We start from the raw sequence: 21,674 nt of genomic DNA on the forward strand, positions 1-21,674 counted from the left end.
AACACTGAAACAAAACCAGACATGGAAACAACGCCATGCAAATCTATTCTTCTGTTTCCCCTAAATTTCTCTAAAAGGGCAATTACACAGTAATAAATAAATAATAAAAAATTAAAGTCAAAACTGTGATAAACTTTTACCCCAAAATGAAAGGAGCTGGGGATTTTATGAGGTCTGTTAGAACTGAGAGCATTGTATTCAATTTCATGTGGATCACTCTGAAATGCTCTATAAAGAAAGCAATCTAGGGAGATAGAAAGTGAAGTTATATCTATGGCTGCCATCACCTGACATTCAAAAGCTAGTAAAATTGGCAAGTATGAAGAGATTCCTGAGGTTGCTTGGGAAAGCCTCATGCCCATACCTCTCAAAGATGCAAAATAATTTCTGTGAAAGTAGTTGCTACTTGCTACTACCTTATTTTGAACTCCTCTCTGAAAGGCAACAGCTCAGGATACTTGCAGACTCCAGAAATCAGATTTGGCAGCTAGTGTCTTCTGCATGGGCAAAGTCTGGGCATCTGCTGAATTTCCCATCTTGTGAGCATGAAGTGCTGCAGCCCCTCACTCCTGTCTCCTTGAGTATGAAAATACTGGGAGCTAGGAGAGAGAAGCTTCTGTCTTCCACAAAAGCAAGGTGTTTTCAGCTCACCTGGTGAGGGACATTTTGCTTTCTTGACTACATATCTGCCAAATGAAAACCATTAGAAAAAAAGGAAAAAAAACCCACAAACCAGTGTGAAAAAGGAACATAACATGGAAAAGGAAAAAAAAAAATAGAAAACATAATTGACAGATACATATTATACCAACATTTATGTTAGAGACCAAATCTGGTACCTTTCACCACAAATAACTCCTTTTCTCCACACAGTGTTTCAAACAACATAATATATTTATTCAACACTTCCCTGTATGTCCAATGAGAAATAATGGGCATTACAAATTCACATACCTCCGGGGACTTTATTTATACCAATAAGGATCTATATCTGGTAACATGCCAAAGGAACTGTGCAAGAGCAAGAACAACAGGGGTTTTTTTTAATTCCAGTTCAGAACTAAATATAGATGTGCCCTACATGTCTGGTGATGGTTCTATACTATCCTTGTGAGCTTCAATGAGCATTTCTGGTGTCTCAGTGTCAGTGAATCCCTGCTGCATTACCGCATTCTGATGTTCTGCCTGGGTTCTGTGGTCTTTTAAGGTAAACTGCTAGAAAACTTGTATGGATTAGAGTAGACTTCAGAACTGCTCTGAATGACAACCTGCTGTCTAGTCCAATTCACAAAATAAACCTGTATCGTTTCTAGTCTCTTCTGGGTTTGACTACTGACAAGTGTGAAGGTGAAGTCCTGATTCAAAGGAAAGTGCGTTCTAAGGAAGAGGAGATCGTAACAGGAAAACCTGAGCAACAACCAAAGAGATTAAGGGACCGTACCAAACAATCTATAGCATGTATGAGCTAGAAAACATTGAACTACCAGCTTTTTTTAAAAATCATTTTTAATGGGAAAGAGAGCAAGAAAGGAAAATGCAATCAAAATTCCCTTTAATGACCTTTCTCTAAATGTCTCCTACTAAGACTGTCTTAGAGGAATTTTGAGGGTCTCACTAACAAAATGTGCAACCTTAGCATATTTATTTGAAAAGACTCTTACACAACAAGAGTCTTGGACTTATATAACCCTTTTGCTAGAGCTGCTTCTTCTCAGTGATTCACACGTTTTACTTCTCTGTCTGGAAAAGTCCTCCTCCAAGAATTAGTTTTTACTGCATTGCAGTCTTTTGCCTTTTGGTCTTCATGATGAAAAGAGGGGTTTGCCCTGCCTGATATTTCTACTTCATGTTTCCAGTAACTTGAACCTAAAACAGGCATTAGAAATGCCACATGGGCTCATACTATTCTTCTAGAAAGACATTTAACAAGTAACCAACTGGAAACACTCTTGCTGCTTTAACTACTTTTTATGTTACTTAGTTCCAAAACAGGAAACTGTTTAGTTTTTAGGAGGAAGATTACGCTGGTTAATTCTATTGCTGGAGCTGTCAATGTTTTTGGTTTTGCAAGTATAAATCTTTATGTTTTTCTATTTATACTGAATGAAGCATTGATTTGCAGATGGATTTTTCTTTTCTTACTTTAAACAAACCTTTCTGCATAAACATGGCTTCTTATTGCCCATTTGAACAACAGCCAAAGTCATTCACAAAAATGTCAGTTCTTTAAACTGACAAGTGTATTAGAGTATCCAAAACAACAATAGTCAGACTAGCTGTATACCCATAAATTGTCTAAAAGTATAAAACTAGGTTAAGGGTTAAGTTAGGTACAGCAGAGGAAAATAATTAAAATTAAATTTTTAATTAAAATTAAAACAAACTTATTAACAGTCTCAATGGTTCCTCCTATTGGTTGCCCTCTTAACTTCTTCTGGTGGAACCTAATATACAATATACAGGACTGAGTAGGTAGCACGGGCTCATTCTTACAACTGCTTTTTGGCTGAAAAATCTTAAAACTTTTCAGAGTTATTGAAAATCCTAAGAAAGCCTAGAGGAGCTGGAGGATCACGTCCTTGGATCAGGGGCTTTCATTTGCACAGATGCTTGTGCGAGGACAAGAGTTTTCAGATTTTGAGACCTGCTAAAACCTTAATGACTGGAGATTATATGAGCTGCCGCTCCTGCTTTGTCATTTTTCTGTTCTAGAAAGCTCTACAAAAGGTGCTGCTTTGGCTCCTACTTAGCGTATAACATCTCTGAATTCTGTGCTCTTCGTTTGCATCCTTATTAGTAAATCAAAATACTACAAAATCATTTTTATTTTCCTTTCATCTGCATTTTCTGGATGCTCGAGTCTCATATCTGGTTCTTTCTAAATTTATAAGGACATGAAAAGGTGTTAGAGAAAGAAAGAAAATAATCAGGGACAAAGGAAGGAAATCTACCTATATAATTTCCACAAAGCAGTCATTTTAATTCTGCATGAAAATAGGGCCAATGCTTTAATTTTTAGTGAAGATCTGTGTCAGGGCCTGCAGGTGCACATGGCAGCTGGAGAAATTGTGATACATGTTATGTAATTTTGGGGGGTGGGGGGTGTTTGGGTTTGGTCCTTTTTTTTTTTTTAACAAAATCAATTAAAATTTAAGTAGGGTTTTCTATCCATGTCACAGCCTTAGATAGGGGGTCATTCTTAATAGGAAAAGACATTCTGAATCCTGGACATATCTGGGATAATTTTTTTTTTTTTTTTCTGGGCAGTAAAGAGATTCCATCAATAAATGTAAAGGATGTTTAAAGTATCAGAACAATGTACCAGCAAATGGCCTGGTTCAAAGTACAGAGGTCTTTTTGAAGAATTTAATCTACCAGTCGTTTTTGTTGATTGACTAGAAATTTCGCTACATAAGTAACAGTAGGAAATATCAGGGAGAACATCAGTAAAATGCTGAAATAAATAATGGGGGACCAGAAACTGTAGACTGATTCTGCTCTTTGGCACCCAAACTGTAACAGTCTTTGTGGGAAATGGTGGAAGGAGGGGAAAGAGCACAAACCTTAATCCAGAAGAGCTTGTCATGGAGAACTTCACTAATTTGTAATTAGGCTCTTTATAACATCAGCAGGATCCTTCTCTCCTTCCCACCCTCCCAGCACACAGGCGCACAAGGACAACCCCCCAAAAAAGCACCAAACCCTCAAGTCCCCACTTAATTTGAGACAGGGCTAGGCAAATGGACGTTGTTTGCCGACTTGATCACTAAGACTGTTTGTGTATTAAAGAGCCCACAAAGCTTGACAGGTCCATGGAAAGGACAGAAAGTCCTTATTTAGTTTACTCATAGAACAGCAGTTTGTGAACAAACATGAAAATAAACCATAGATAATAAGCAGACCATTCCTGGAATCAGTCCAGAAAAAGGTAACTCATGAAACATTATAAGTGTACCTCAAAAAAAGTGTGACCCTGGAAGGCGTTTAGAATTTCAAAAGTATTATCCTGAAACACCTAATATTTATTTCATGTATTTAATGTTTTTTCTTTTCTCTTCCTTTCCACTGCTGTGGTAGCCACCTGGGAACTTTTTTAGAGATTCTTCCCTCCTCCCAGTAGGCCAGGTGTCCTTCAGAGCAATGAGGTCATGCCTATGAATGAAGACAGTTCCTTTTTCAAGTAATCAGGAAAATATTATCTCAAGATTCTTGTACACAGGGACACTTCAGAGAGAGTGCCAGATTTCTGGTTCATTTCCTCAGCCTGCAGGTGTTACTACTCAGACTTCACTCATTCACTGTACTGAATGCCTGTTCAAGCCAGGTACATGGAGATGTTATTGCTCTTGGAATTACAGTAGAAAACTGCATTCCCCCAATTTTCTCTCCACAGATTTGCCAAAATTAACATCTGATGACCTGACTGTACACCAGGGAATTGCCCTTAAGTGGTAAAGTGTGCAGACAGCCTGAAGTGGTCTATGAAGAAAATGAAGAGTTATATTTCAGATGGGATACTATTAAGTGTCATGTATTTTCTGGAGAATAAATGACAGGGAATATGTGCAGAAAGGCTGGGGAAAGTAACAATAGGGAAAACAATGGTGAAAATAACAAGAGAGGTGGTGGGTATCCAAGATCCAAGAGAATCAATGCTTCTTAAAAACCTGTACTACCTACCCGTTCCCCTCTGTTACAGAGCTTTGTTTCCTAAACATGGTGCAGCATTATTTGGCACATAACAATAATGTAAATTACTGATACTTCTTACTGCCTGGCTGCTCGATACAGATTTTACAGAGGATGAAGCTAAAAATCTCACCAGGTAGAAACTGCTTCAACTTTTCTGAACAGTAACATTCAGAAATCAGGAACTGAATGTGAAAAAGAAATATACACTTCCTTCAAGTCCCCTTTTCTGTGGTTACTATTAGCAAGGGTCCTCTGAGAATAACTCATTGAATTAGAATGATGCATGTTCACTTCTTAAGAAAACTATGGAATTTTATTATTGTGACAATACATTCATGCTGGTGGAGATACGCATGTATGTGTCAGGTCTTTATTAGTCATCTTTTACAGGATATAAATTTAACATGTTTGTGATTAAAGTAAAAATTTGCTTTGTGACAAACTTTGTTATAAAAGCTTCTAGTTGGGAACTCATTAATTTGATTCTAATTGAGAAAAATAAGATACATATTAATATTGAAGGATAAATAAGAAGCCAGAGCTGAGTGTTTTCTTTTTCCCTCCTGTCATCTCCAGATTTTTACATATCTAAATAATATCACTATTAACCCAATAAATCCAGTATGGCAAATGTTCAGAGCACTGAGCGACTATGTTAAGCACTAGTTTGCATTCACTAGCTACCACTGGGGCGACTGAACTATTAAAAATTATGAAGGAATTGGGTATAATTTGTACATGCACTTCTAAATCTCTAATAAGTGGTCATGAGCATGGATTTAGGTGCTTAAATTACTGCAAATTGCAATCAAATTCTTAATCCATGATTAATTGCATCTTAAATATTACATCTGCAAACCCATAGTATTAATTTAAACTTAAATTGAAAATAAATTTTTTCAACAATTTGGAACACAGAATAAGACTCAATATTCAGTACTTTAAGCATCTAGTCTAGCCAGATCCTGTAGAGAATAACCATTTAAAATCAGCTTAAATAATTAGGGAGGCAGTTATACGTATGCCATACTGAGGAAAGACTTCCTTTACTTTCGTCATCACAATTAGAAGGCTCCTAAGACAGAGAAGTAGCAAGAAGTTTGCAGTTTGCACACACAGGTTTGCTGTTCAAGAAAGGAATAGGGACTAGAAGACTATTCAGTAGATGCTCAGATTCAAGAGCAATGGAGTGCAGCTATAGAACTGGGAAGAAAATGTTCCTGGAGGTTTTGTGCTGAATTAGCCTTGATACTGGAGAGATAGGTCACCAACATGAAAGTTATTTGAGCATGGTAGGGCAAAACTATCATTAACTATTGTTGTGGTTTAACCCCAGACAGCAGCTAAGCGCCATGCAGCATCTCACCCACTCCTCCCCACTCCCAGTGTGATGGGGAGGGGAATCAGAAAAAAAAATAAAACTCACAGGTTGAGATAAGAACAGTTTAATAAACAAAATAAATTAAAATAAAATAAAATAATAACAACAAAAAATAATACAATGTAATAACAATAATAATAATTGTAATGAAAAGCAATATAACAAAAAAGGAGAAATTAGACCCAAGAAAAGACAAATGATGCACAATGCAAGTGCTCACCACCTGCTGACTGAGGCCCAAGCAGCGATCTGCCCCTCCTGGCCAACTCCCCCCAGTTTCTATACTGAGCATGATGTTCTATGGTATGGAATATCCCTTTGGCTAGTTTGGGTCAGCTGTCCTGGCCATGCTCCCTCCCAGTTTCTTGTGCCCCTGCTTGCTGGCAGAGCATGGGAAACTGAAAAATCCTTAACTTAGGATAAGCATTACTTAGCAACAACTAAAACATCAGCATGTTATCAACATTATTCCTACACATTATACAAACCACCCTGTACCAGCTACTAGGATGACAATTAACTCTATCCCAGCCAAAACCAGGATAACTATGAAGATGCCCTAGGACTCCATGTAGTCCAAGACTGGCAAGCTGATTTTAGTTTAGAAATTAGCTTTAGGAGATGAATAATAAGGCAGTAGCATTTTTAGAATAAGAAAATGCCTTTGGTCAGTTTAAACAGATCATCTGTCTATTTAATGCTTTATTAAAAACTTCATTCTCTTCAAGCCCTTCCTGCCAATTAGTGTCAATTAACATGAATTTAACCAGACTTCTTCTGCTCTCAGTACAATGCCGTAAAAGCAATGTAATTCTAGTAAGTCAGTGAGGATATTACAATAGTGGTGGTGGCATGGCAAGGGTCACTTGACTGGAGATTTGGAAGATGAGGTGCGTACAAAGTAGATAACCTAGAAATCTAAAATTTTTATACTGGAATGTTTAAATGAAAAAAAAATAGAAAACCTTTGGAAACATCAATAATGTGCTTTCAATACAAATATATTTACTTCACAAATTTAAAAGGGGGTGTAACGAGAAAAACCTTTTGTTTTAAACACCTATTTTAGCAAATATCAGTTCAGTTAAAATTCTTCTTTGCATTTTTCATGTAGTCCTCAGTATATCACAATCTCTCTCTGAGGAAATCTTGGTGTTCAGTCCATAAAAAGGAAAGAAATGTGACAGGAATGGCAGAAGTTATTGGAGAAAATAATGAATCAGGAAAACAGAAAAATTATCCAAGGAAATGAAAGGAAATTCAAAAGTTATGATAAGAAAACAAACTCTGCAAATACTACAGCCCTGTGTGAAAAGCACTACAGAATTAAGATACTATCAACAAAAATCTAGGCCTAAATGTGCTTCATTAAATGATACCAATCTGTGAAAAAGGTAGCTTAAACGTACCAGAAAATTAGCAACATAAATACAAATATGGAAAAACATTTATGAAGAGAATGTATCTAAAAGAAAGATAAACTATAAAAACATACAAAGAAAGTAATGGTTGTAACATCAAGGAATCCAAAATTAGGAAAAGCAAGGACTGAAGTGACCTATGACATTGCTGATGTACTGTTTTTGAAAAAATACAGCTTTTAGCTTTTTTATATTTATATACACACACACACGTATCATCCAGGCACCTGTTGAAAGAGATTTGACTGAATGAAGTTGCTTTCTATGTGTCCTCTACATCATTCACTGCAGCAGCTGAAAGCTATATTATGAGCAGGATGGTGTTATAAAGGCTGGTAACATGGTTAAATCAGTGAAGCCTCTCTTGCATTACTGGATTATGCTCCAAACTCTCCTTCAAAAATGTATGCAATGCTGGACAAGTCAATTAAAATCAAACTTTTTTTCATAGGTGTTCACAAATTGTGTGCTTGAATACCTACTTTGGGCCATCTTAATGCAATCTGCAAAAGGCAACTACAACTGAAACCAAAAGGATGTCTGTTTTCAGCATGCAAATTGCAAAGGACTCTAAAATTACAAACTCTAGGTGCCCCAAGTGTAGCATTCGCTACATATCAAGGTACCATGATTAGATCACTGGTCGGCCCGGACCAGGGGAAGAGACAGATAACACACACAGTGTGAGCGCCAACTTCCGCCTTTTATTGCGCAGTTGATTCCTTTTATATTGACAAGGGTAGGCGGGGTTACAGATACGTCATAGGGCTGCGACTAACCCTCCGTCTTTCCGTAACATCGCGAGATCTTCCGGACGCCAAACCCTACATCTCCCCCTCCCTATGACTAACTAATTTCTGTTGTTATGAACACAAAAAACTAACTGTGCAGAGTACTATAACATAAGCATATTTCTACAACTAAATTTAAACACTATATCTTAAACACACCTAAACGTAATCCACACAAGTGGTAAATGGAAAATTAAGGCTTATTATCTGCGGCATCCAGATTCCCGGCTGTAAGCAATTCTGCAACTCCATCTCTCACAGCCGGGTCCCATAAAAGCACGTATTGATGGACTCTGAGAGGGATGTCATTCGGATGCACATCAGGCTCCCCAGTTGGTTTTGCATCCACTGCCAGAAATTCGTAGCGGATACCCAAACGATCTGTGAAGAAAACACTCAAACACTACGAGGTTAGGGCAGGACGAACCATACGACTAGGGACCCATTTCAGTAGCCCTTCAGGCATCTGTACACAGGCATACCCTTGCCCGAGACAACGCAGCTCAAACGGCCCTTCCCATTGGCGTGTCTGAAAGTCACGCACGCGGACCAATGGATAGGGACCTTTCTCTTCCGTACTCATAAAATGTCGCTGCACCGCCGTCTGCTCCAGGTCCCCTCGAACTGTCTGATTTAATGAAGTTAACGCAGTTAACAGAAGACGCTGTGTACGGAGAGCAGGTGTGTTATCCTGTAACCAGGAGGGCTCCTCCTGCTCCCCCTCCCTAAGCCAATCGAGCAAGGTCTTTAAGGTTTGATGTGCTCATTCTACAATGGCCTGGCCGGTACTATTATAAGGGATGCCCTGTATAAGATTAATACCCCAGGTTGCACAAAACCATTTCACCTTTTCCCCAATGTAAACTGCACCATTGTCTGTCTTAATCTGTTGTGGAATACCTAATTAAGCTATGCAAGCATGCCAATGTTGTATAACTGCCAAACTATTCTGTTTAGTATGCGCTGTAGTAAGAATATATCTACTATAAGTGTCTACTGTAACATGTAAATACTGCTGTGGCTTAAAAGGAGCATATTCTGTAGTATCTGTTTGCCATATCTGATTTGGCCGCAAACCACAAGGGTTGACCCCAGCTTCCCAAAGGGGTCCTTGGGCACAATGAGGGCAAGCTGCGACAATTTCTTTGGCTTCAGTACGAGAAATGCCTGTTAGTGTCACCAAGCCTCGTGGACCGCAATGCAAGAGGCGGTGTAACATTATCGCGCGTGCCCTTGCTGGCGTGATGTTATCAATCGCCAACAACAGCCAACAACGCTTGTGCCGCCTGATCAGCACAGCTGTTCCCTTCAGCTAATGGTCCAGGGAGACCAGAATGACTGGTGACATGAATAGGGAAAACGGGCGCACTATGTAACTGTAAGGCATTCAGCAGCATACCAGCTATGTCCGTAGAAGAAGCTAGCGCCCATTCCCCCGCAACCAAAAGCTTATATACATACAGTGAATCCATGACGACATTTAAAGGCTCTGTTGGCCAATGTAACAATGCCATGGTCACTGCCTTAGCCTCCAAAAACTGTACTGAGCAACTTGGCTCAGTATATACTACCTGGTGCCATGCCCCATCTTCTTTCCAAACACAAACGGCCTTGCTGGTCTTGGAGGACGCATCGGTAAAAATTGTGCGCCCGTCATTAGGGTGTTTCGCCACCTGCTGTGCTGGAAGAATGGGTAAAGCATGCAAGATCTCCCCACAAGGATGGACCTCATGTCCCGCTATTATCCCCGCAAACTCTGCTAATGCACCCTGTAAAGCAGACACCTGCGGATAAACCAAATTCCATTGCGTTAGGGAGCAGGGCAAAACAATGCAGTTTGGGTCTCTGCCAGTAAAATGTTGACAAGCCCCTCGGCAACGCATGATCATGGTGGCTACCAACAGCAGTGTGATGGGTTGACCCTGGCTGGACGCCAGGTGCCCACCAAAGCCATTCTATCACTCCCCCATCCTCAGCTGGACAGGGGAGAGAAAAATATAACAAAAAAGCTTGCGGGTCGAGATAAGGACAGGAGAGATCATTCACTAATTACCGTCACGGGCAAAACAGACTCAGCTTAGGGAAAATTAGCTCAATTTATTACAAATCAGCCAGAGTAAGGTAAATGAGAAATAAAATGAAATCTCAGAACACCTTCCCTCCACCCCTCCCTTTTTCCCGGGCACAACTTCACTCCCGGATTTCTCCCCCAAGCCTCCCAGCAGCACAAGGGGGACAGGGATGGGGTTTACGGTTATCACACGTTATTTTCTGCCGCTTCACCTCCTCAGGGGGAGGGCTCATCACACTCTTCCCCTGCTCCAGCGTGGGGTCCCACCCACGGGAGACAGTCCTCCACAAACTTTCTCCAACGTGGGCCATTCCCACGGGCTGCAGTTCTTCACGAACTGCTCCAGCATGGGTCCTTTCCACGGTGTGCAGTCCTTCAGGAGCACACTGCTCCAGCGTGGGTCCCCCACAGGGTCACAAGTCCTGCCAGAAAACCTGCTCCAACGTGGGCTCCTCTCTCCACAGATCCGCAGGTCCTGCCAGGAGCCTGCTCCAGCGCAGGGTTCCCATGGGGTTACAGCCTCCTTCGGGAAACCACCTGCTCCGGTGTGGGGTCCTCCACGGGCTGCAGGTGGATATCTGCTCCACTGTGGACCTCCCTGGACTGCAGGGGGACAGCCTGCCTCACCAGGGTCTTCACCACGGGCTGCAGGGGAATCTCTGCTCTGGCGCCTGGAGCATCTCCTCCCCCTCCTTCTTCACTGACCTTGGTGTCCGCAGGGTTGTTTCTCTTACATGTTCTCAGTCCTCTCTCTGGCGGCTGTTTCTCACTGTCCCAACTTTTTTCCTTCTTAAAAATGTTATCACAGAGGTGTTACCACTATCACTGATTGGCTTGGCCTTGGCCATCGGCGGGTCTGTCTTAAAGCCGGCTGGTATGGGCTCGCTCTCTCTTGAACACAGGGGAAGCTTCCAGCAGCTTCTTGCAGGAGCCACCCCTGTAACCCCCCCGCTACCAAAACCTTGCCACATAAAACCAATACAAGCGGCCAACTAATGATGGCTGTGTGTACCTTACCCTGATGTAACCAAGCAAAGGGCCACTCCGGGCCTTCTGCAGTCCGTATCAATACACCGTGGCAGCTGCGACTGGCCACAAAGAGCCACACATCAATTGGCTGTGTGGGTTGAAACCTCTGCAGGCCCCACTGCTGGGCCCGTTGGGCTATGTTTTCTAGCAACTCACGTTGTACTGGTTGCAATACACCTGGCGTCTGCAAGGGTTCCCCCCCCCAAGTAGTTGGTACAAGAGATTCATTTCATCTTCCGCAATGGGAATGAAGTTCCTCAGCCACAATAGTTTGCCTACTAACTTTTGGGCATCATGTAAAGTACACACTTGGCCAGGGACCATAAAACTTTGAGCAGTGACTGTGCGGGGGGTTAACTGAGTGCCTAGATAACTAACAGAAGGTTCCATTTGTGTTTTGTTAGGGGAGCTATGTAGCCCATACTAACTTAGTTGTTGGACTGTCTGATCATAAAGGCGTTGCAACACAGACTCATCCTGATGGGACAGTAAAATGTCATCCATATAATGTATGATGGTAGCCTCCGGGTAGTCTTTTTGCAAAGAATGCAAGGCCTTACCTACCGCGATCTGACAGAGAGTTGGCGAATTTTTCATGCCTTGAGGGAGCATTTTCCACTGATACTGTTGCATGGGCGCTTGATGGTTCCTCTCCGGGATAGAGAAGGCAAACCGCTCATGATCTCCTGGGTGTAAGGGAATACTGAAAAAACAATCTTTTATATCAATTACAATGACACCTTGTCCTTTCGGCACAATGGCCAGAGAGGGCAGTCCTGGCTGTAAAGCCCCCATGTCCTGTAAGCAGGCATTGACTGCTCGCAAGTCATGGAGGAGTCGCCACGCCCCTGACTTTTTCTTTATGACAAATACAGGAGTATTCCAGGGACTGGTGGAGGGTTCAAGATGGCCCATTTGCACTTCCCTTTACACTAATTCCACTACTACCGCCTGCTTCTCCTCAGTCATTGGCCACTGCTCCACCCACACTGGCTTGTCCGTTAGCCAAGTGAGCTTCAAGGGATGGCAGACAGCAGTGGCCGTCATTAAAAATCCATGGAAAGGTGACATCCCCAACACTGTAGGCAGCAGCGCCCAAGAATAGCTGTCGGGACCACTGCCACCATCGGGTTGCACCACGCCACCCTATCAGCATCTGCAGCAGTTGTAGGCTGGGCAAGAGTGATTTTTACCAGGGCTTTACTTTTCCTTGACTCTTGCGCCCCCCCCACCCCTATTAATTGCCCTTGTATTATGGTGGGCCACCCTGGGGGCCAGACATGAACCGGAATCACAGTGACATCTGCTCCCGTATCTAATTGGGCCAGCAGACTAATGCTTTGTGGAGAAAGGGGCGGTTCCACCTCTAAAGTGATCACACTTTCTGGACGGGTTTTCATGCCCATGGTCAATGCTATTTGGGCAACAGGAGGAACTATTGGAACTGTTGTTACATTGCCCTGATCCTGTCCCTCTTTCTCGGCGGTCAGTTCCACGGGAGTATCGTTTGATCCTGAGTTGTTGTCGCTGGGTCCTGTACAAAATTTAAAGGGGAGGGCCCGGACCCCATCCCTCCCCCCATACCATTTCCAGACATCGGTTCTCATTGTTTTGCATACCCCGGAGCCCCCTGCTGGACCCCGGGTACACAGCAGTCTGGAGCTCTGTGGCCGAGCCTACCACATCTCCAACAACAGAGGTTGCCCGCCCCCACCTCCTGAGTCGACCCTCCGGGTCTGGTTGCGCAATTCCTCGCTATATGGCCCCTACCCCCACATCGGTGACAAGCGCCTGTACCCGCTTGCAAAACTTGTTCCAAAGCCGCCGCTATCGGACGCGCTTCCTGTTGCTGCTCTCTTTCCAGTATGTGATGTACTATTTCGCCTAATGATGAACCCACTGGCAGATGAGAGAGAAGCGCTGTGGTCTGTGGCTTGGCTTGAGCCTTAGCACACTCAACCACAATCGCTTCCTTAGCCATCTCCGGAATGTTTGCAGCCTGTATAGCAAGCTGAAGCCAATCTAAAAAAGCAGTAAACCTCTCGGCAAGCCCCTAGCGGATCTTTACCCAGGGGGTATCTGCTCTGTCCATAGCCGCGACATGCTTAAATGCGGCCAAAGCGGTAGTCGCAACTGCCGCAAAGTCACGTCCGCGCATGCCCTGTGCCTGCGCCTGAGGTGTCGCAAACTGCCCCTCTCCCATGAGTTGTTCTACGGTCACCCCCACTAGGTGGTGACCAGGAGCCTGAGCATCAGTCACGATCTTAAGGCACTGAGCTCGCCATTCCTCCTTAAACAACAACAGCAATGATGGGGGCAGTACCCCTCTCATCAGCTGCATCACATCATAGGGCGCAACAGGCGTTGAAAGCAGACATTCAAACAAAGTGAGCGCCTGCACGGAATTCACTCCATGTGCCTGCACAGTACTCGCTCCATGTGCCTGCACAGTACTCGCAAGCTCCCGAATGGTCTTTACATCAAAAGGTGTCCACTCATACCCTCCCCGTGCCGCTGCACGAATAGGGATAACGACCGGCTGGAACTGACCCCCTGAAAGGCAACATTCTTTGGCCACCAGTCGCCAGTCTGTGCCCTTTTGGGTGCCCCCTTCCTGGCCATCCCCGGCCCCCTGTGTGGGAGGCATTAATGGCACCATACGCTCCGCATTCTGTATGGCCCCCTCAAGCCTCCGCAACAGCCCCTGTAATCTCTGCAAAGCGTTCAGTCCCTCCTCTGTCCGAATCTGTGGCGCAGGTTTCGATGGCCTCCATATTACACCATCCACCTTCTCCTCATCAGAACTATCAGAATTGCCCTGTGCTGGCACCTCGTGCCACTTCCGGAGGGACCCAGACGAGGGTTTAACCCATTCTGGCAAAGGCGCAGTAGATGGCGCAGCAGGCTTAGGCTCAGGTAAAGGCCCAACAGGCACAGGCTCCGCTGGCAAAGGGTCAGCAGGCACAGGCTCAGCAGGCACAGGAGGCTCAGTCCGCTCTCCCAGCAAGGGCGCCTGATTTCCCTCACGGGGGGGTGTTTCCTCCTCTACCACCGTCCCCAACCCCCGCAGTGTCCTAATTATTTCCCCCCGCGGGTGGCCGTTCCTCCCACTCTCTCAAGTTATGGTATAAATGTCCCTTAACATCCCTGCCTGGAACCCAGTCCAAGAGGCATTCCTCTAAGTCCCTCCGAACCACCTGCCATAATTCTTCCCATAGAAACTTCCGAGGGGGGGGGCATATCCGGCCCTGCTGATGCCGCTTCAACAGGAAAAACCTCCATCTCCGCCGTACCTTCCCCGTCCCCACCCTTAATCAGAGAGAGATCGGTCTGTGAACCCCGCTCCACGGTCACCCACTCCGTCTGAGTCTGACTTACTGTCCCTGGGGGCACTGTCTCCCGTAGTTCCTGAGGCGGCGCCTCATCCACGAACAAAGCAGCTCGCGCCGCCGACCAGCACGCCCCAGCCTTCCGTCCTTCCGTAACCACCTTCTCCACTTTTCCCCAAGTTTGTAATCATTTTGCAGCTCTGCGCTCGCCCCCGAGCGCAGATTGGAGCAAAAGCTCCCGAATCTCTCCCCAATTTGGGGGGTTTAGAACTTCTCTAGGAGAACCAATGCCTCCCCGGCGCAACATCCACTGGATGCATTCGCCCGTGGGGCCCTTCCTAATCGTTCCGCGGGCACCCACCTCATCAGCTAACACCTTCAATACCTTAATCACTTTCGCAAGTTCCATCATCGCCTGTGCGACCGATCATGTCGGGGTCACCACTATGTAGCATTCGCTACATATCAAGGTACCACGATTAGATCACTGGTCGGCCCGGACCAGGGGAAGAGACAGATAACACACACAGTGTGAGCGCCAACTTCCGCCTTTTATTGCGCAGTTGATTCCTTTTATACTAACAAGGGTAGGTGGGGTTACAGATACGTCATAAGGCTGCGACTAACCCTCCGTCTTTCCGTAACATCGCGAGATCTTCCGGACGCCGAACCCTACACCAAGTAATATGCAGCTCCTTAAACAGTGTATGCAACAGTTTCCTCTGTAGCTCAGAGGTGTTAAGTGCAAGGTACAGTCATTAATATCTTTGCAGCATCTGAGTATTTTGTAAAGATTGTTAGAAAAGTGACACAAAAAATAAGCCTCTATATTTCATGTAGACTTTGTATACAGTATTAAGTAGAATGAGATTGAATACTAAGTGAAAATGGTGTATGAGAAAAAGTGAATGTGACCACATCCTTAAAAATGATAGCCTACTGTGTACATACAACCAAAGCAAAGATGCAAGAACAAGTGTTATGCTTCTAACTCATCAATTAGGATCATTGACTTACCAGCTTTGGCACTTTATATATTTCTGAGGGTATTAACTTCCCAATAAACTAAATCTGATTAAAACAGAAAAATTCTGAAAAGGAAAAACCTATTTTCTTCCTCTCTATTTTTTGGTTAGCGACTTGAAGGCTCAGAGCCTTTCAAACAAAAGACTAGACTATTATTACATTGGCAAAAGGTGACAACAACAGCCAGAAACACACCAGCTGTCACCAGAGAGTAGACACACACATTTCCTTACTGAAATTAAAAGTTATTTGTTGCACAACAAAGAACTGTCAAGATTTAGTAATTCTTGGATTAATGCTAGGCTATGAAGGGGACCATCTGAGTTTTAAAGCCACCACCTTTCTTTCCTCACAGGAAAGATAACTGGGGAGTTGGGGGAAAGTGAGAAGTTTTAGAATAAATTAAAAAAACCTGCACTCTTTCCATCAGTCTGCCTTAATAAAATACATAATAAATTGAAGAAAATGTGTTGAAAAGATTCTGTAGAAACTTCCATCTTGATGGCACTACATTTTGGTGGAAAAGAGGAATACTTCAAACAAGGTTTCACTAAAGCTATAGTTCGGGTACTTAACACTCCTATTCTTCTTCAGGGACCAGGCTGTCCAAAGAGATGTATCTGTAACAGTCAAAGTAGAAAAGTTTCAAAGATAAGTGTGCCTTATCCACTGGCAGTACTACTAGTCATAGCTATGATCACCAAATTTTACAAAGAGCTCAACTCCCATTTACAAGCATAAATGAAATAGCCAGATGCCCAGAATTAGCTAGTATTCATCAACTTTTTTTGGCTGCCATACTCAAATATTTGACAGTGAGCATCTCAGGGTGTTGAAATTCTGTTCTTGGCTGTGTAAATCTATGAAGAAAGTAAACTTATTTAAATTTACACAGCTGTAACAGAGTACAGAGAAACAAGATTACAGCCTTTCAAAGAAAGAATGAAATTAAACAGTCTGAGACAGGCATCTGAAGAGCGCATCAAAGAAAGGGGTTGTTTAGCAACACTAATGGGGAAAGTATTAGATGGTTGAAAAAAGACTAGACTGTCTAAAGAACTGACTAAGTTACAAAAACACAGTAGACATTCTAACAAATGTTCAGGGTCTAGCTTCACATCATTAGGTGTTGCTAAGTGATTTCCTTTTTGTTCCATTTTGAATTGAAAAGGACAAAATATTTAAAGTGCTCATTGATTTACTGATAGTTCAGCATTAATCAAGCTGTCCCACATACAATAAACTAAACAATCTACCTTTCGGTCAGCAACAGAAACAAAAATATATTAAAAAAAAAAAAAAAGAAAAACAGAAAGACCATTCCAGTGGGTTTAACAGAAGTGAGGAAGCATCAGAGAGTCACTGAGATCATCTCACTACATAAAACCTACCTGGTATTTGCTCCGTTCAGGAAGGGATGCAAGCCAAGGTTCTCGGGGATGTATCCTTGAAGATTTCTGAAGATCCTCCTGCTTGGTTGCCACAATAACCTATGTTAGCCCCCTTATTTTTCTAAAACATATAGTATTTCTGCAGTCTCAAGTTTCAGTTGTCTACTCTGCTATGTGCTGCTGCGGTCTACCCCTTTTCCAGGGACAAGTACTCTTTACTAGTATTGGAGTTGGTTTTAATGGTATTTTACTGAGATCTTTGCTTTGTTACAGACTCTAATACCTTCAGCAATCATAAAAATAATGACTTCAAGTCCTGCTGTTTTATTACTTTTCTCCATTTTTCTTTACTAAACTCATTACTAAATGTAAAACTCTACTAAATTTTAAGAGTATTAAAATATAATGGTCCTTTCAAACTATTTTTCGATCAATTCACTGTTCTGTTAAAATTGTTCACCTCGGTGTTTGTAATGCAGCAAGATAAGCATTTAACCCTTTAACCTCTGTCCTGGTTTCAGCTAGGATGTAGTTAACTGTCTTCCTAGTAGCTGGTACAGTGCTATGTTTTGAGTTCAGTATGTGAAGAATGTTGATAACACTGATGTTTTCAGTTGTTGCTCAGTAGTGTTTAGACTATAGTCAAGGATTTTTCAGCTTCTCATGCCCAGCCAGGGCACCTGACCCAAACTGGCCAACAGTGTATTCCATACCATGGGACGTCCCATCTAGTTTAGGAACTGGGAAGTGGGGGGGGGCAGGGATTCGCCGCTTGGGGACTGGCTGGGTGTCGGTCGGCGGGTGGTGAGCAATTGCCCTGCGCATCATTTGTACATTTCAATCCTTTTATTACTACTGTTGTCATTTTATTAGTATTATCATTATTAGTCTCTTCTTTTCTGTTCTATTAAATCGTTCTTATCTCAACCCAGGAGTTTTACTTCTTTTCCTGATTTTCTCCCTCATCCCACTGGGTGGCGGGGGAGTGAGTGAGCGGCTGCGTGGTGCTTAGTTGCTGGCTGGGGTTAAACCACGACACCTCCAATCTAAAATATGCACTTAAAAATGTTAAATATAAAATCATCAGGTATCAGGGTGTTTTGTTTTCTTTTCTTCTAAGTCTGGACATCAAGCATATTTTAGTAATTCTTATCATTCACCCCCAAAAGCCCACTGTATGCTTCAAAATAAGTCCTTGGAATAGTGGGGAAGAATAAAAAACCTGGCAGTCTTTGAGTCTTGAACAGGCACGAGCTTGACAGTAGAATTTCCAAGTGGAAACTCTTATTTATTGCCTTAATTCTGTGTGGCCTTGGCAGCTGCATAACTTAGGAAGGTTTCATAAGGCAGAGTAATCCGAATATCTTTTGGAATATGGTTGATAGCATTATTAACAAGATTGCTGTTTTCTCTACCCACTATCAAATCAGTCTGTAGTAATAACTGTAACCAAATTCTTATGGTTAACAACTAATTCTGAATGAATCAGAACAACACAGCTCATTAAATTCCTAATTATACATATGTACATATATTTACAAAGACCTAGATGTGGCCCATATTTTTCACTGCATTAAAGTGGGGCAAGACACTGAGTGCTGAGTGACACTAAGACTGTACATGAGCCCTGCTCGCAGGTTAGTATGGTTGGTTTAGAAATCCTGAAGCGTTCCTTCTTTTATGGCCTCTGATTCTCACATCCTTTTTTATTAAACATGCAGCTCTGTCAAGCCTGTGACATGTAACTCAGGTAGACATGTTATAAAAAATCACAGGGTGAAATGAGGACGTGGCTATCTGAATGCAACAAATATGGGAACAGACTATTCTAGCTGACGTACATGTTGGTCTGCCTTACAGAATGTTACTGAATTGGATAACCACCACCACTGCATGCCAAAGAACATCACGGTTTACTATGAAAGCAGAAGAAAATTATGTTTCTAACACAAAAAAATACCCTGACTTCTACCATCTTATTAGACACTCTTATAAGCGTGTCTCTTAGATTACAGCTATATTTAAATAAATAAATAAATAAATAAAAGTTTACTCTCTTTTCTGCACCCAACTTATGAAAGTGTTTACTTTGCTTTTTTGTATTTACATATATTCCATTCTCCTTGTTTCTGTGATAAAACTTTTATAGCCAATAAATTATAAATCACATTTATGTATAATTTATTATTTTAAATACATATTTTATCTTTTAGCTTTTTAAACAGGGAACTATTTTAGCTTTGTTCCTTTAAGGTCTCAGTAGTTTGAAAAATTCATGAATAAAGCATGCTTGAAGCTGCATTTACATTTTTATAGTGTATGCTGTAACAGTATAGATTTTGCTTTCTAGATGTACACTTTTAGGTCAACACAATTGTCTTAAGAATAAACCTTACAGAAGTCTCTGGGACTTCATAAACATACTTTTTCATTATCTCCCAGGACCTTGGGCACCTCCCTAACATACTTGCCCTTCTTCGGTCAGAAAATTATAATGTTTTCTAGATGCACATACACATCTAAGCCGGTACCTGTCAGAAATCTCCTGTACTCATTTCTGTATTAGAGTCAGGCAAGATTCAGCTATTTTGAAACACAGAAGCCTTAATTCTACTGCAGAATAATTCAGAGTTGTTCTGGGGATGGATTAGTTTATCAAGTAGCTTTATTTCATTCTTGCACTTAAAAGGCCACGTTATGATTTCAGTCATTACAAAATGAAAGGCATTTCTTTATTTCAGAATTATCTGGACTTACAGAGATGCAGTTTAGATTAAAATTTGATTATATTGTCTTATATCTTTCAAACATCTCTTAGAGCAAAATGCCAGTGGTCTATTGAAATTAATCTGCCCTGGGAAAAATAACATATAACCTTTTTCAATAAAAACAAAGCCCTACAGGCACTGGTTTAATTCAAATTCCTTTCAACTTCCCTAAAAACATAGTGTCATCCAGGTTACCCAGGAACTCAGCTATGGCTTTTTCTCAGGACTGAAGCTTTTCCTCCATGAAATTTAATCTTATAAATAATCTCCTTATGATTTTATCTTTTTTTTTTCCCAAAAAATTTGAAAGTATAGACAGAATAAAAAAATGTATTCTGCAGATAATTGTAAGTTTATGGAGAACTCTGTTAGTAATGTGGAGAGACAGTCAAAGATGAGGCAAAATTTTGCTATTAATTACAAGAAATACCTAACCTTTATACTGATATTTTTGCCAATACTCTACAAATACACAAGTACTGTATCCTGCTCTAGCAAATTACATCTAAACAATAAATGGCAATAAGTTTTGAGAAAAAAAGAGGACATAAAGAACGAATGGATCGTATTGCAAGTATAGAATATTTTTGGAGAGGGTGTCAAATTTTTTTGCACTTCCACCACGTAATTAGGGATCTCTCTATTGCCATAGACACCGTGTCTCACTCTGTCTTTGCAAAAAGAAAACAAAAACATATTTTAAAACTTTTTTTTTCCCTACAGAAAAGCTTACACATATTCATTTAACCATTATTAAACTAATACATGTTTTCTCATATTTGTTAGCTGAAGCATCGAATGACTAACACAATTCATTTTGATGAGTCACTGCACAATGTGTGAGCTGGCAAATATGAAAACATTGCCAGAACTAAAATTACAATTTGCATTCTCAGGAGCAAGTGTTTTGCAGCTAATTAGTATTGTGGGTGCTGAAAAAAACCATACCAAACTCCTTATAGCTCATGCAAACTCTGTTCACATCTTTGAAATACCTTCCAATCAGCCAAAAGTATTTGGCACACATATACAGCCTACATGCACAAGAAGGATTCAAAACGAGCTCTGACTGAAATCCTGTGGCTAAGGAACTGTGTTCATTTGTTGCAAGCTCTCTGAAAAAGGGGCAGTGACTAATAACAAAGCTGTGCTGGTGTGTCATTGCATGCAGCAAACAGGCAAAAATACTTGAGCACTTCTAAGATTCATAGCTGGGCAAGAGAGATTTTGGTACTAGGTTCAATTTCCTCTCGAAGCTCTGGTTCAGGAATCAACCACTTTCTTCACATTCTGGCACTGCACTACCTTTGGAATTTACTGCAGTTTTGGGTGGTTTTTTTCCATCCATCTCTTTCCTTTTACGGCAAGAGTATTCTGTACCAGGAACAGAGCTCTCAAGAGGATCATCTGTATCCTTCAACTCATCTTTTTCACTGACTTTCCCATGCAGTCAGAAATTAAATTTGTCACTCCTGTTTTCTCCCTAATTTTCTTTTCTTCTCACTTTCCTTCACAGCTAGTGAAAACAAAGCAGAAAATTTCAGTGAGAACACAACTTTTGAAAAGGAAAGTAGGTTGGAGTAGGATTTGCCCATTATTAAATTATCCAGAGAACCCAAATATTCCAAAACACAAAAGGTCATCACAGTTGGGGGGGGGGGGGGAAGCAGCTTGCACGTCAAGCCATGAAAGCAACTGTTGAAGTTTCCTTTTCAGTCTTGTCACCTAGAGGAGAAAATGATTCCCTTTATTTTGCTGAACAGACAGGAGGCAAA

General features: G+C 41.9%; 1 protein-coding gene across 1 annotated transcript; it reads right to left on the bottom strand.

Annotated features, from left to right (window-relative positions):
• Positions 1–8,680: 8,680 nt before the first annotated feature.
• LOC138685758 (uncharacterized) lies at positions 8,681–15,123 on the bottom strand. The gene is made up of 3 exons (XM_069786107.1): positions 15,076–15,123; positions 11,950–14,497; positions 8,681–10,069 (listed from the first exon to the last, which is right to left on the bottom strand). Exons 1-2 carry the CDS (start codon positions 15,121–15,123, stop codon positions 13,439–13,441), a joined length of 1,107 nt encoding a protein of 368 aa, XP_069642208.1. The 3' UTR covers positions 8,681–10,069; positions 11,950–13,438.
• Positions 15,124–21,674: the final 6,551 nt, after the last annotated feature.

The sequence above is a fragment of the Haliaeetus albicilla genome, chromosome 6 (genome assembly GCF_947461875.1).
Source record: "Haliaeetus albicilla chromosome 6, bHalAlb1.1, whole genome shotgun sequence".
NCBI classification, from domain to species: Eukaryota; Metazoa; Chordata; class Aves; order Accipitriformes; family Accipitridae; genus Haliaeetus; species Haliaeetus albicilla.

Coding starts and splice junctions, on each gene's coding strand:
- LOC138685758 (XM_069786107.1), bottom strand. CDS start 15,123: ATGGAACTTGCGAAAGTGATTAAGGTATTGAAGGTGTTAGCTGATGAG. Junction 14,498..15,075: donor TGAAGGTGTTAGCTGATGAG/GTGGGTGCCCGC, acceptor ATAACTTGAGAG/AGTGGGAGGAACGGCCACCC.